This window comes from Dipodomys ordii, unplaced genomic scaffold (genome assembly GCF_000151885.1).
Source record: "Dipodomys ordii isolate 6190 unplaced genomic scaffold, Dord_2.0 Scaffold111, whole genome shotgun sequence".
In the NCBI taxonomy this organism is placed as follows: domain Eukaryota; kingdom Metazoa; phylum Chordata; class Mammalia; order Rodentia; family Heteromyidae; genus Dipodomys; species Dipodomys ordii.
In genome coordinates this window covers 7,326,207-7,339,631 of record NW_012267327.1, presented here as the reverse complement: position 1 = coordinate 7,339,631, position 13,425 = coordinate 7,326,207, and the positions used below count along the sequence as shown (strand labels likewise).

The 13,425-nt window shown below is 43.0% G+C and overlaps 1 protein-coding gene across 1 annotated transcript in view; it reads right to left on the bottom strand.

The window, feature by feature from the left end:
* Nucleotides 1-7,427, bottom strand: part of Tigit (T cell immunoreceptor with Ig and ITIM domains) — a 16,780-nt gene extending 9,353 nt beyond the window's left edge. Inside the window, exons 1-3 of the mRNA XM_013028555.1 lie at nt 7,274-7,427; nt 5,452-5,781; nt 2,386-2,492 (exon numbers count right to left, since the gene is read on the bottom strand). Coding sequence (XP_012884009.1) covers nt 2,386-2,492; nt 5,452-5,781; nt 7,274-7,337 — 501 coding nt within the window. The 5' untranslated portion in view covers nt 7,338-7,427. The remainder of the gene's footprint in view (nt 1-2,385; nt 2,493-5,451; nt 5,782-7,273) is intronic.
* Between the last annotated feature and the right edge of the window lie 5,998 nt (nt 7,428-13,425).

Below are 13,425 nucleotides of genomic sequence, written 5' to 3'. Positions count from 1 at the left end.
CTGGGAAGGTGGCTCAGTGGTAGAGCGCTTGCCTTGCATGCCTGAGGCCCTGGGTTCGATTCCTCAGCACCACATAAGCAAAAAGGAAAAAGCCGGAAGTGGTGCTGTGGCTTAAGTGGTAGAGCGCTAGCCTTGAGCTGAAGAGCTGAGGGACAGCGCCCAGGCCCTGAGTTCAGGCCCCACGACTGGAACCAAAAAAAAAAGCAAAACAAAAGCAAGAGCTTAAGACCAGGGAGTTCTCCAGCTCCCCCAGTCATTCAGACTGATATTAGGTCAGAGAGCGGAAAAGAGGTGGCCAGGAATTAGGAACTGACCTGGAACCTGGAACTTTAGTGGAGTCCTGACCTTGCAGGGACACTAGGCCAGCTAAGTCTTCTTAGCCTGCAAAAGTCATACTTAAAATGGAGGTGTAAGATATAACATCAAAAAAAGAAGTTGTACTTCTGGCAGAGCTCTGCTTGACTGTGTTGCTTTGGACTCATCCTTCCACTGGGAACAACTAGAAAAGATGATGAAAATATTAGAAACATCTGTCTGAAGAAATTAGGGCTCTAACCCATGTGGAATGTGTAGGCTGTAAACAAGAACTGGGAGTAGAAGAAAACCTAGAAAATGAGATGAGTATTTGGAGACATTATCTCCTACAGGTAATTGCCTGAAGTTACACTTGAGAAGCAGATAAAATTAAAACAACAACAACAACAACACACACACACACACACAGAGCTCCTATCTAGAAAGGCAGCATTTGGGGATCTGAAACTGCCAAGGAGAGGAGACTGGAAAGCACCATAGGATTTGAACTGGAATCCCAAAGACCACATCCGAGAGGAAAGGAGCAGCAGAATGGGAAATCTAGCCCCCGCCTCTCATGACTGATTTATCTGGTGACAGAGCTAGCTGGAGCCTCAGATGAGGCATCTGTCTCGTGCAGTAGGAACACTCTGGAGAAGACATTGTATCAGTTTTGCATGTAGCATTTATAGCACACAATAAAAAAATGTATCAGTCAAGGAGACAAGATATGACCTACAAACAGGTAAAAGTAGACAACAGAAAAAAAAAATCCCAAGAGTACCAATTAATAGGATTATGAGGCACACACTTCAAAATAATTAACATTTTTCAAAAAATTAAAAAGCAAGATTGGGGATTTTGATAGACTGTTATACTACTTAAAGATGAGACACATGGAAGATGCTTAGTTAACTGGAAGGTATGTCAGAAGAAAACATCCACTATAAAATATAATGAGACAAACGGATTAAAAAATACACAAAAAGAGGCTAAGAGACATTGTGACAAAACAGAAAATGTCTACAATACCTGTACTTACAGCTTTAGAAAAAGAAAAAAAAGCAAAAACTAGTGAAATGATATATATGATGACAGAATGGCTACGATTGACCCCAAACTGACAGACATCATCAAGCTCCAAATATAATAAACAGCTTAATTATATCACTGTACAATTTCTGAAAACTAAAGACATCTTCTAAAAGAGAAACAGAAGGGGTAAAAAATCTAAATTCCCAATAAAATTATAAGAATGTAGACAATGGGATAATATTTTCCACATGCTGAAAGTAATTGCCAGCGCAGAATTCTATACCTCACTAAACAAATATATCATTTTTAATTCAATGGGTAAAAATAATTTTGGACAAACAGAAACCAAAATACTTCATTACCAATAAACCTGAACTAAATGATTACTCTCAGATATTCTTTAGGTGGAAAAAAAATAAAACACAATAGAACATTCAGGATAGAGTTACAGGAAGAATAGATTGAAGTCAATATTGACTCATAAAACCACAATGATTATCTATTTGTCAAAAGTATAGAGAACATTACAAGACCTGAAAACAATAGAAGGAAGTTGGAGAGGGAGGAGATTTTTTTAATGTGTTAATATACTCTAAGATTCTTACATAATCCAGAAAAAGGTGAAAGGGCTAATAGATTAATACTAAAATGTAGACCCTTACTCAGTCAAGAGTACTGGATTACCAAGTTGGGAATTGAATGAGGCTCTAGCCCCAAAGCCCTCGCACAATACTAGACATACTCAGAGATACTTGAGACTCACAGTAGTCACACACTCAAAGCAGCAGCTTATGCAACAGGCAGAAACTAGTAACTGTAGGTAACAGACATCAAGACAGGAAGGATAGAAGTCCAACCTTCCAGGAGCTCTGAGCCTGAAAGAGCAACACAGAAGAATACGAAGGAGTGCATGAAAAAGTAGAGCAAGTCCTGTGAAAGGGACAGGGAGCATGGGCATGGTGACATTAGGGTGTCTCCTAGCATAGAAACGTCTGACAGCAGTGGGGAGGCATGGATGGGGATGCCTGGGACTGGATTTGCAGGAAGAGCCATTACCTTTCTTGACAATGTGACCGCCCTGATGACTGCACTGCAGATGGCCCCCAGTACTGTGGCCATGGCTCCCAGCAATGGAATTAGGACCCAGGTACTGTTCTTACTCACTAGAGAGAAGACAAAATATATTTAAGTGGCAAAGCTGCCTCCCCCACCCTGCCCAGCCTGGGTTTTACTGCTCAGAGGTCAGGGTTGGCCCAGGCCCTTCCTCTAATCCCAACTCTGAAATCATTGAGCCCAATTCTTGGCACAACAGAGCATCTATCTGGCCTGCCATCAAATCAATGACAGATGTCCCCAAGTAGTGGCATGCCTCCTGTACCTGACCCAGAGTGGTTTTCTTTTCCTCTAGTCAATAGTCATTTTCTTCTTCCACACTTCCTATCTACATATAACAGCTTTTTTCTTGAATATATTTTTATTATCTTTCAGAAGTTGCACAAAAGAGTGGACATTCAACAAAGCAGTTTATGAATGCAATGCATCTTGATCAATGTCAAGCCCTTTTAATTAGAAATCAAAATAACATTAGGATCGCATTGCACAAAGAAAAAGCACAGAGAGTTCCCCTTCATCTTGTGCCCTATAATACTTCTTTCCCACTAGGCTGTGAAACCCTGGAGCCTGTTTCCCCAGGTCTTGATGCATAGTAGAAGCTCAATGATATTAGCAACATGAAGGGATGCCTGAGCAAGTGATTGGCAAGAATCAGATTCATTGTCAACATGTTTACCCGTGTTTCAGCCGCTGTCCTAAGGGCATTTTCTAGCAGTGGGTGAGTCAACTTTATATCAGCACATCATAGTGTCTTATACCTTTTTGCACTCCACAGATGAGGAAAGATCCACCAGGAGCTAAGTAGTCTTCTCTGAGGTGAACAACAGAGCAGGATTTGGACCCAGGCTCTCCAGCATCAGAGTCTGAGCTCTTATTCACTGTGCTATAACAATCTGAGATACACTCATCATTTTCCAACTTTTAGAATTGATTTAAGTGCCCAGGTGGATACACCTATGAGGAAATCTTGGAAATTCTGAAGCATCTCACAAATGTCAATTATTGTACACTTAAAATAGCACTGGTTGTGCCTTGTTGTTTTTTTTTTTTGGTTTAGTTTTGGTTTTTTTTAACAAGAATCTAATCTTTACAAACATAAGGATTAATTCTAATTTGTATGACCATTACTAAACCAGTATGATGACCCTTTGCATGTAACCACATTACCTGGTCCTGTCCATAGATAAGACGTGCTTCCTCTCAAAGGGACAAACGACACACATTTTCTCTCATATGCAGATGCTAGATATGAAATACCCTGGGACATGAGAAATTATATGGAATTCTAGACATTCACACAGTGAACTCAAAGGAAGATACCCAGGAGAAGAACACAAAGATGCAATACGTATATGCATCTGATCATATAAAATAATATTTATCCAAATGAACTCCAGGAAATGGAAACAAGAGGGTTTTTTGTTGCTTTTTTGTTTTCTTTTTATCTTGGTCCCTCATTTATCTGTCTTTGGGAGGATAAGAAATGGAGGGACAAAAGGTAAACAAATTCAGCAGTGGTACTCACTAGACACTAGACACTATGTTGAAAATGAACTATGCAACTTGTGGCAGGGAATGAGAGGGAAGACCTGGAAGAGAGTGAGGGAAGGGATAACATTGTCCAAAAGAAATCTACTCTTTATCTGACTTATGTAACTGTAACCCTTCTGTACATCCCCTTTATAATAACAATAAAAATGAATAACTTTTTTAAAAAGATATGCTTCTAATGCAGAAATCTGTGGTTTTTAGTCATGGTTATACATGACAAGGATACAGGAGCTTCTGGAACATCACATGGTAGCTCAGCCCACAAAGTCTCTGACTTCATCTCTCTCCCCCTCGCCTCACCTTCTCCCTCTCTCTCTCTCTCTCTCTCTCTCTCTCTCTCTCTCTCTCTCTTTCTCTCTCTCTGTATAGATATAGATATAGATAGATGGATAGATAGATATAGATATCAATATCGATAGATGCTGGATAGATAGATATAGATGTACACACAAATGTATGTGCGTATATATATATATGTTATGTATATGTTTTGACATAATATATAAATATATAAAATGATACATACATGTATTATATATAATACATGTTTATACATTATATATATGCATATAAGTGTTTGTGTATGTTAGTATATGTATGTTTGTTCAGGAAGCTGAATTTGTTTTGCCAGTTCTGGGGTTTGAACTCTGAGCCTGGGCACTGTCCCTAGGCTCTTTTTGCTAGAGGCTAGCACCCTACAACTTGAGCTATAGTGCCACGTCTGCTCTTTCTATGAGTAATTGGAGAGAAGAAACTCATGAACTTTCCTTCCCAGTCTAACTTTGAACCATGATCCTCAGATGTCAGGATTACAGGTATGACCCACCAGCACTAAGCACTAGGGATGCTCTCTCTCTCTCTCTCTCTCTCTCGCTCGCTCTCTCTCTACCCCCTCTCTCTTTTATGAACATTTTTATCTGTATTATTTCTTACAACCTAAACAAATTTTATTAATTTTTTTGTCTTTATTGTAAAGGTGATAAGCAGGGCATTACAGTTACATGAAAGGTAATGAATACCTTTATTTCTTCCTTCCTTCTTCCTTCCTTCCTTCCTTCTTTCCTTCCTTCCTTTCTTTCTTTCTTTTTTTCCTTCCTCCCTTCCTTCCTTCCTTCTTTTTTCTTTTTTTGCCAGTCCTGGGGCTTGAAGTCAAGGCCTGGGCACTGTCTCTGAGCTTCTTTTGCTCAAAGGCTAGCACTCTACCTCTAGAGCCACATCACCAATACATTTTTTTAAAACACTGTTACCCCCTCTCTCATTTAAGTGAGTATCATTGCTGCATTAGGTCATCCTTTGTGTTGCTCTTTCTGTGATTCTCTTTCCCTTCCCAGATAAAAAATCTTTGATAAGTCAAATGTGCTCTAGAACTGAGAAGCCCTTTGTCCCCCGAGAGTTTTCCAAGATGGCATTTTCTATGCTACAGAAGGAGGTTCATCAGCCACCCTGCAGAAGGCATACCTGAGCGTTCCAGGACCTCCAGGAAGATTGTTCCCTTATAAATCCCATCAGGGTAGGTATGGTAGATGCACAAGTACTCCCCTGTGTCATTCCTGGTCAGTGACAAGATGGTGAGGCCCAAGCTGGGGCCTGGGGTCAACCGCTCTCTGAAGCTTGGGTTAATGTGCCACCCAAAGTCAGTATGGTAAGTGGCCAGAAATTTCTCTTGTTGCTCCCAATTGACCTGAGTCACGTTAGCCATGGTGGAGGAGAGGAGGCATTGTAAGATGACAGAGTCACCTTCCTCTGCAGAAATGTTCCCCTTGGTTATCAGTACTCCTGTCATAACTCCTAGAGGAGAGGGAGAAGCACACGTGAATCACTGGCCAGCAGCCAGCCTTCATGTAGATGTTTCCCAGTCAATTTGGCTCTGCCAAAGTCCATAGATTCCTGATTTCTCCTGTTGAGACATGTCCTCTGGATGCCTGTCCTTCAAGGTTCCAAGCCCAAGCCTTTGGCTCCTTTCTAGTATTCTTGTTCTCAGACCTCCATTCCAATCCAGCCCACCATGCCTGCTTCCAGATCTGCCATCTGTTCCATGCATGTAGAGCGTCTAAGAACTCCACCTCTTGGAGGACCCCAGCTCATAGCAACCTGTGTTCCTTGCACAGGCTCCTTGCACTGTCTGCATTATATAATTAACACCTTCACTACTTGTCATATGGCTCCATGACTTAGTGTGTTGCCCTCTCTGGGCATTCTGCTGTACAGCTTCATGACTAGCTTGCTGTTTTCTCTCCCTACTACATGACATAAGCCCTCTTAAGCCCCACACATGGTTTCTACAAGTCCTTTAGAAACCTAATCTCATGCTGACTCCTGCCCTTCAAATAAAATCCTGCTATCTGGTGGATTGCCATTTAGGGTACCCAGAAAAGTATTAGGAGAGCCAAGATAGCCAAAGGAAAGGAGACTGAGCAAGAAACTGTTCTCCTAGGAAAAATCTACCTCTTCAGTACATCACTCCCTAGCACACTGACCAGCACTCCATCCTCAGAATGCTCATTCATTTTTACCACAAGGTTTTTTTGTTCGTCTTGTTCCGTGTTTCGTTTGTGTGTGTGCTTTTACTGAGGCTTAGACTCAGGACCTGCACGCTGTCCCTTAGCTTTTTGTTGTTGTTGTTAAAGTAGGTTGGCCCTTAAGCTACAGCTTCACTTCCTGCTCATTTTTTTTTTATTTTGGTGGTTAATTTGAGATAAAAGTTTCAGGTTTGTATGCTGGGCCTGGCTTCAAATTGTGAGCCTCAGATCTCAGCTTCCTAAGTTGCTAAAATTACAGGGTGAGCCACTGGCGCCCAGCTATATTACCTTTAAGTGCTGTGTCCTCTATTTCTCTGAAATATTTGTTTAAGTCTTTTAATATAAAAGAAATAAACTTAACAACATGCAGCCTGTGACTCTGGAAGCTAGGAAGGAGACGTTTTTCATCCACAGAAAACTACCTGCCACGTTTTTCTGGAAGTCTATCAAAAATAGAAGACAGAGCAAGAATAAGCTTCTAAAACCCAATTGAGAATTCCTCCATCTTGTGCCCACACCCTCATTTTCTTAGTTTCTTCTGCTCCAGCCCCCCCCACTTCTTTTTTTCACTACCCAGTCAGGACCCCAAACCATGAAAATCTGTGACCCCCGATCTGAAGTTCATCTTCTCATCTGAGGGTACACAGGACTCACATCCACATTCCCTTCCCTAAACACTTGTAGTATAGACTCCAGGCCTTCTCTGCACCACGTTTGGCCTTCTTTCCTCTCCCCTGCTCTCCTGGATTTGTAGGCCTTACCTGAGGCGAGGAGGGCGGCCTGCCTCAGCCCCTGGGCCCACAGCAGGAGCAGCCAGCCGTGCATACTTCTGGCCAAGAGGCCTCCAGGAAGCAGATGTGGCCTCTTTTGTGACCAAAATGTCCAACTACAGATGCCAGGGTGAAACTGAACCTCTGAGAGCGGTGGGTCTTGAAAAACCTGAGTTCAGCAAAAGCAATGTCAATAAGATGAAGCTCTCAAAAAAAAAGAAAGTAAGGTCAACACGATAAAGTAACAAGTACACAGACTACATAGAGTGAACCACAAGAAAGACTATGACAGAAATGCATTTACAAATAAAAAGACGTGGTCTCAGGTACTGGAGTCTTCGGTGACAATTTGTGAAGCTACTGTTTTTAAGCTTTCAGTTTTACTGTACTTTTTAAAAAGTCAGCCCTTGTGTGAAAAGTTCAGAGCCATGTGTGCAGGGCTCTGCGAAGCCTGCTACTGATAGGGTCTGTCCACTGCATTTCCCTGACTTCATTCTGCTGAAGAATGCACAACCATCCCAGACACCTGTAAGGCGAGGTATTTACAAACAGGTGTATGGATGAGTCATAACTCCATTGAGGTAGATAGATCCAAGGTCCTGGATAAACAGAGCAACTGTCACTTGAATGAGAGCCTGTTCTCAAATCTTATTTCTTTTATCCAGATTGAATTGTGCAGATTTTTTGAATTCTTCTCAGTTCCTCTGACATTGCATGTTCAGAAAAGGTTAAAAGAGAGTTTTCTAGTACATAGTAGTTACCCTACGAGAGCTGTAGGGTAGAGACGGGTGAGCTCCACACACCTACCCCTGGAAAGGGACTGGCTTATGGATGGATATCCATTGAGCCGCTCTCCCTTTCTCTTTGCTTCTGTTTCTTTTTCCATCCTGCCATTTAAAAGTTCCTGAATTCTTCCAAAGCACTGCACTGAGCAAGCACCAGGTTCAGAAAATACAAAGATGAATAATCTCATCTCCATCTGAGGTACAAAGTGCATAATCTTGCCTCCATCTTCAGTGAGTTTACTGAGTGTGTTCACTGGTGAAGCCCCCGAAGGAGAGAAGACGGAGGGACTGCATTCCCTGCCTCTCCACCTCTCACCGCAGCAGCCCTGGGCATGCTCTATGTGAAAATCCCGAGTATCTGCGTTTCCATCCATTCAAATCCTGGTGCCATAATGACCAAACACTCTGAGCATTCCCCATTGTCCTCCTCTCCTCTTGTTCAGGCTACTCTACCTCAGACCAGTTGTCCACCCCCCAACCCCCTGGCCCCTGCATCCATTTTCAATTCTATACCATAATCCATATGCTCTCCTTTCCCCTCTGCCAGACCCTTTGACAGCAATGCCTTTCCATCTTCTCTCTGCCCTCTTAAATTCAACCTGTCTCTCAAGGGACATCCAACAGCCACAGTCCCTGGGCCAAAGGAGCAAGAGTGGGACATAAAAGGTGTTGCCAAAATTAGTTCCTGAGGCAGAGAGGACCCAGGAGTGGGAGACCCCTGGACAGCTGGTGAGTATATAGCACAGAAAGGGGGCAATAAAAATGTTCAGCCTAGCTGGGCACCAGTGGCTCACACCTATAATCCTAGCTACTCAGGAGGCTGAGATCTGAGGATCACAGTTCAAAGCCAGCCCAGGCAAGAAAGTCTGTGAGACTCTTATCTCCAATTAACCACCAGAAAACCAGAAGTGACGCTGTGGCTCAAAGTGGTAGAGCATTAGCCGTGAGCAAAAGAGCCCTGAGTTCAAGCCCTATTGCTGACATAAAAAAAGAAAAGTTCAGCCTGTGTTTGTATGCTTGTAAAGTGAGGTGGGAGGGAGCTGAAGAGGCAGGACCTGTCTTACATAAGAAGAAATGATGAGAAATGATTTGGGCTGCAAAATAAAATACTAAAGAAGTAAGAAGTTTTCTGTTTATTTCTAAAGAGGATCATGGTCAAGTACCTTTTGATCTGTGGTGCTCTTCAGAGACATTCATGAGTAGCACTAGACCATGGAGTCCCATCTGGGACCAAAATCATCCAGCCACCTCAAGCCTCTAATTCCTCATCTGCATATAGGACAACAGTACATCCTTCCTAGGGTGGTTGTGAGAATGAACTAATGTTGAGTAAGGTGCTTAGCACAGTGCCTGGAAAATCAGAGGAGGCAATCCTCTCTATCTAGCATATTTTACCAAGAATAAAATCCTTATCTCCAGACTCCAAAGCTGGGATTCTAAAAGACATTTTCATTCTTCAGATGGATCTGATGTGAAAATAAGTGTAGGCAAGAAAGTGGCTCCCGGGGCCAACCAGACCCTGAGACTACTTACCTGGGTTCAAAGTAGATGACAGAAGAATCCCTCATCCCAACCTTGTACAAATCCCTCTGCGCCTTGTATGGGACTCAGCGTGGGAAGCTGGCTGGCCTGCACCCACTTAGCACCTCCTGGCCCCCAGGAGCACCTCACTGGGAAGCAGGCCTGGTGTGAAGGTTCACAGCAACACCTGGTGTTTTGGGGCCCCTCAGCTTCTCCTAGGGCACAGTGAGACTCTCTGAGCCCAGTCAGGTGCTGACTTCTTGCCAGTGGAAAGTTCTGAAATGAGTCATCATGCTACTTTTTTCCCCTATCTTCTGAGGTTGTGGGCTGGACAGGTATGGTCAGCCTTTGACACAGTTGGGTGAGTGCAGGTGTTGGAGAAAGGATCTCATATTTGCCTGAAAACTGGGGGCTTAGATGTTAAGCCCTCCCCAGACATACATTCACAACCTAACCTTCTTGGCCTGCTGAGTTCCTCTTGAACCCCCATCTGCAGGAGCCTGTGACTTGCCCACAGGAAACAACCTGGGGCTCTCTCTGGAAGCAATTGCTCAGCAAGGGGTTCAGGCTTCAACCTCTTCACAATCATACTGGGGCTCCGAAGTGGTGGTGAGAGCTCCAGGGCTCTCACGATTGTCTTTCCCAACCTGTCCTTGCCTTTGATCAGAGCTTCTTACTAATCTAATAATATCGGCTGTGGAGGGCAATGACGTTCTCATCTAGCACCCATGGGCCAGCGCCCCCTAGTGGCATTTTGTATTCTGGCAGAAGGCCTAAAGAAGGCCCTGTTGGTGCCGACTAGGAAGAGCTAAGGGAGAATTTGACAGGAAACTGGAGCCGAGAAGACCATAAGGTCACTCTGGGCCTTAGGTCCTGTCCTCGTACCCTACTTCACAACCACTGCAAAGCTTTCTCACGGTGGAGATGACTGAGCCATGTGGCGGTTGTTTGTTCCAAAGCCAGTTGCACAGAGAGCAACCTCAGAAAATCAAAGGCTCAACCTGAAAGCAACGTCTATGATGTGGGACTAGTTGATCAGTGTGAGCCCCAGAGGCAGGGCTGACACTGGCTCAGGGTGAAGACAAATGAGGGGAAATCAAGGGGTGTAATCATTGGCTTTTTGGGGTCCACATTCTCTTGGGTAAAGCGACTCAGAGGATCCTTTCTTCTCCCAAAGGCTGCCAAGATATTCAGTGGACTCTGCGAGGCTTTTTTTTCCCTTCTCAGCTGTAAAAACAGGACAGAGACTTCCAGGAGAAGTTGGAATGCAGAACCAGAAGGGAAAATCTCTGGGAAGAGGCTGATTCTGTCTCCTGCTCATCTTGCCCTTCCTCAGCCTCTCTGACATGGCTTCCCTCCTCCTTCCCCATCCCACATGGGATTATGATATTGTAGAGTTAGAAAAAACTCTCCAATGACACTTGTTCAGACCCAGTAAAGCAGACTTTATTCAAGACCATCTTGAATGCTATAAGTACCAAGGCAATGGGATTGTGCAGGGGAGATGGGGGGGGAGGGGAGAGGGGAGAATTGAGCTTATTTCCAAACACAGCATGGGGGCAAGTGGAAATGTATGGTTGGGGATGGGGTAGTCAGAGCATGAAACACTATGGAGAGGGAAATATCAGGGGTAAGAGGAATTTTGGCTAAACAGACTTAACAAGCTTCTTGCTAAGGACAGGGCAGGATGATCAAATACCTCCTGGAAAAAATAAAAAGTGAAAGGTGAGGAACCTATGAGACAAGGAGTGTGATCAGATCAGATCAGATAGAGGATAGAGAGTTCCTGCTCAGAAGACTCAGCAGGGTACTTTTTCAGGAATGGATTCTATAAAGAAACAGATGGGTCTAAAAGATTCAGAGCCTGGCAAAAGTATGGTCAAGTAAATAGGCTTTGTTACTGTTATTCCTGTATACTATCAACTACTGCCTGGCTCCCAGCTGCCTGGGGGAAGTATTTTGTACACCTGAAGCTTAGTTTCTGTTTCCTATTCCCTGAAGCCCACAGTCATCTAGAATGATGAAGACTGGGATAGAACTATGGATGAGTATGTCATTCCAAGTACCCTTCAGCCAACAAAAATTCTATCACCCAGCAAAAACAGCAGCAGGCCTAAATGATTTCACATGGCAACTCCAACGAACTGTGAATGAGTAGATCATTTCAATGTGACTTAGGACGTGCAGATAGAATTTAGAGAAACACTGCCTAATTATTTCTATGAAGTGAATTGAAAATTGATATAAAGATGATTAAAGCTGTATATAATTAAAGAAAACCAGATCATAATCTTGTTTCCAAATTTTGAAGGAAAATCACTAAATAAAATTATTGTTCTAAAGCCAGGTGCCCATGACTCATGCCTAGAATCCTAGTTACTCAGAAGACTTGAGATCTGAGGAACACAGTTTGAAGCCAGCCTGGGCAAGAAAGTCTGTGAGACTCTCAGCTCCACTAAACTACCAAAAAAGCCCAAAGTGGAACTGTGGCTCAAGTGATAGAGTGCTATCCTTGAGCTGATTATATTATTCCAGGATATCTATAATGCTTCAAAATATGGGACACTGCTGCCATTAAATGTGTGTGTGTGTGTGTGTGTGTGTGTGTGTGTGTGTGTGTGTGTGTGGTGTGTGCCATTTCTGGGGATTGAACTCAGGATCAGAATGCTGTCACTGAGCTTTTGTTGCTAAAGGCTAGAGCTGTTCCGGCTTCTTGGTGGTTAATTGGAGATAAGAGTCTCATGGACTTACCTGCCCAGGCTAAGTTCAAACACCGTCCCTCAGCTCTCATCCTACTGAGCAGCTAGGATTACAGGCATGAGCCACTGGCACATGATTATAATATCTCTTTTGATGACAGAACACTAGCAATATCCTCACTAAAGTCAAGAATAAAATACTGAAAGTACTAGCCAATTCAAGTAAGTAAGAGAAGCATCTGAAGGTATAAGAATTAGAAATAAATTTATCTTTAGCTAGCAATAATTGTATACACACACACACACACACACACACACACACACACACACAAAGACTCAGTAGCACTTTAAATGGAAAACTAGGAAGCCGTTTATTGAGCTCAGTATATTGTGATGGAGTGATCCCTACAAGCTATTTTTTTAATTAAAAAAAAGCAAGGAGAAGCCAAGTCCCTGTCCTGTGATTCATGCCTGTAATCTGGGCTACTGAGATCTGATGATTATAGTTCAAAGCCACCCCTGGCAGAAATGTCTGAAAGGCTGTAATCTCAAATAAATCACCAAAAAAGCAGAGCTGTGGTTCAAGTGATAGAATGCCAGCTTAAGCAGAAAAGTTTAGGGACTATGTCCAGGGCTTGAATTCAAGCCTCAAAATTGGGACAAAACAAACAACCAAACTTAAAAAAAAAGGCAGAAAGACAAAAACTGCACAATATCTGCTATCTTTATGACCGAAGCGAGGGGAATGTAATTTTGCCTCTATATGTAATTGTTTTAAAAACTGTAAGAACCAGAAATATTTGGGGGAGATAATATTTTTCTTTTCTTTTTTTAATTTTATTTTACTGTAAGGGTGGTGTCAGAGGGGTTGCAGTGACATAAGTAAGTAATGAGGAGGACATTTCTTGTCGAACATTGTTCCCCCATCCCTAATTTCCCCCCCACATACTCCCTTCCCCCGCCCCCTTCCCCCAGGGGAAGTTCATTTCCAACATAGTGTCTTGTGAGTATTGCTGTTGCAAAGGGAAAGGGAATAACAAAATGGTGAGACAGAAATAATTTGTTTTTAAAACTGTTTACCTTTAGGCAGGCAAGGTAGTGGAGGGGTAGGAAACTGAGGTGAAAGAGAAACTTCTTT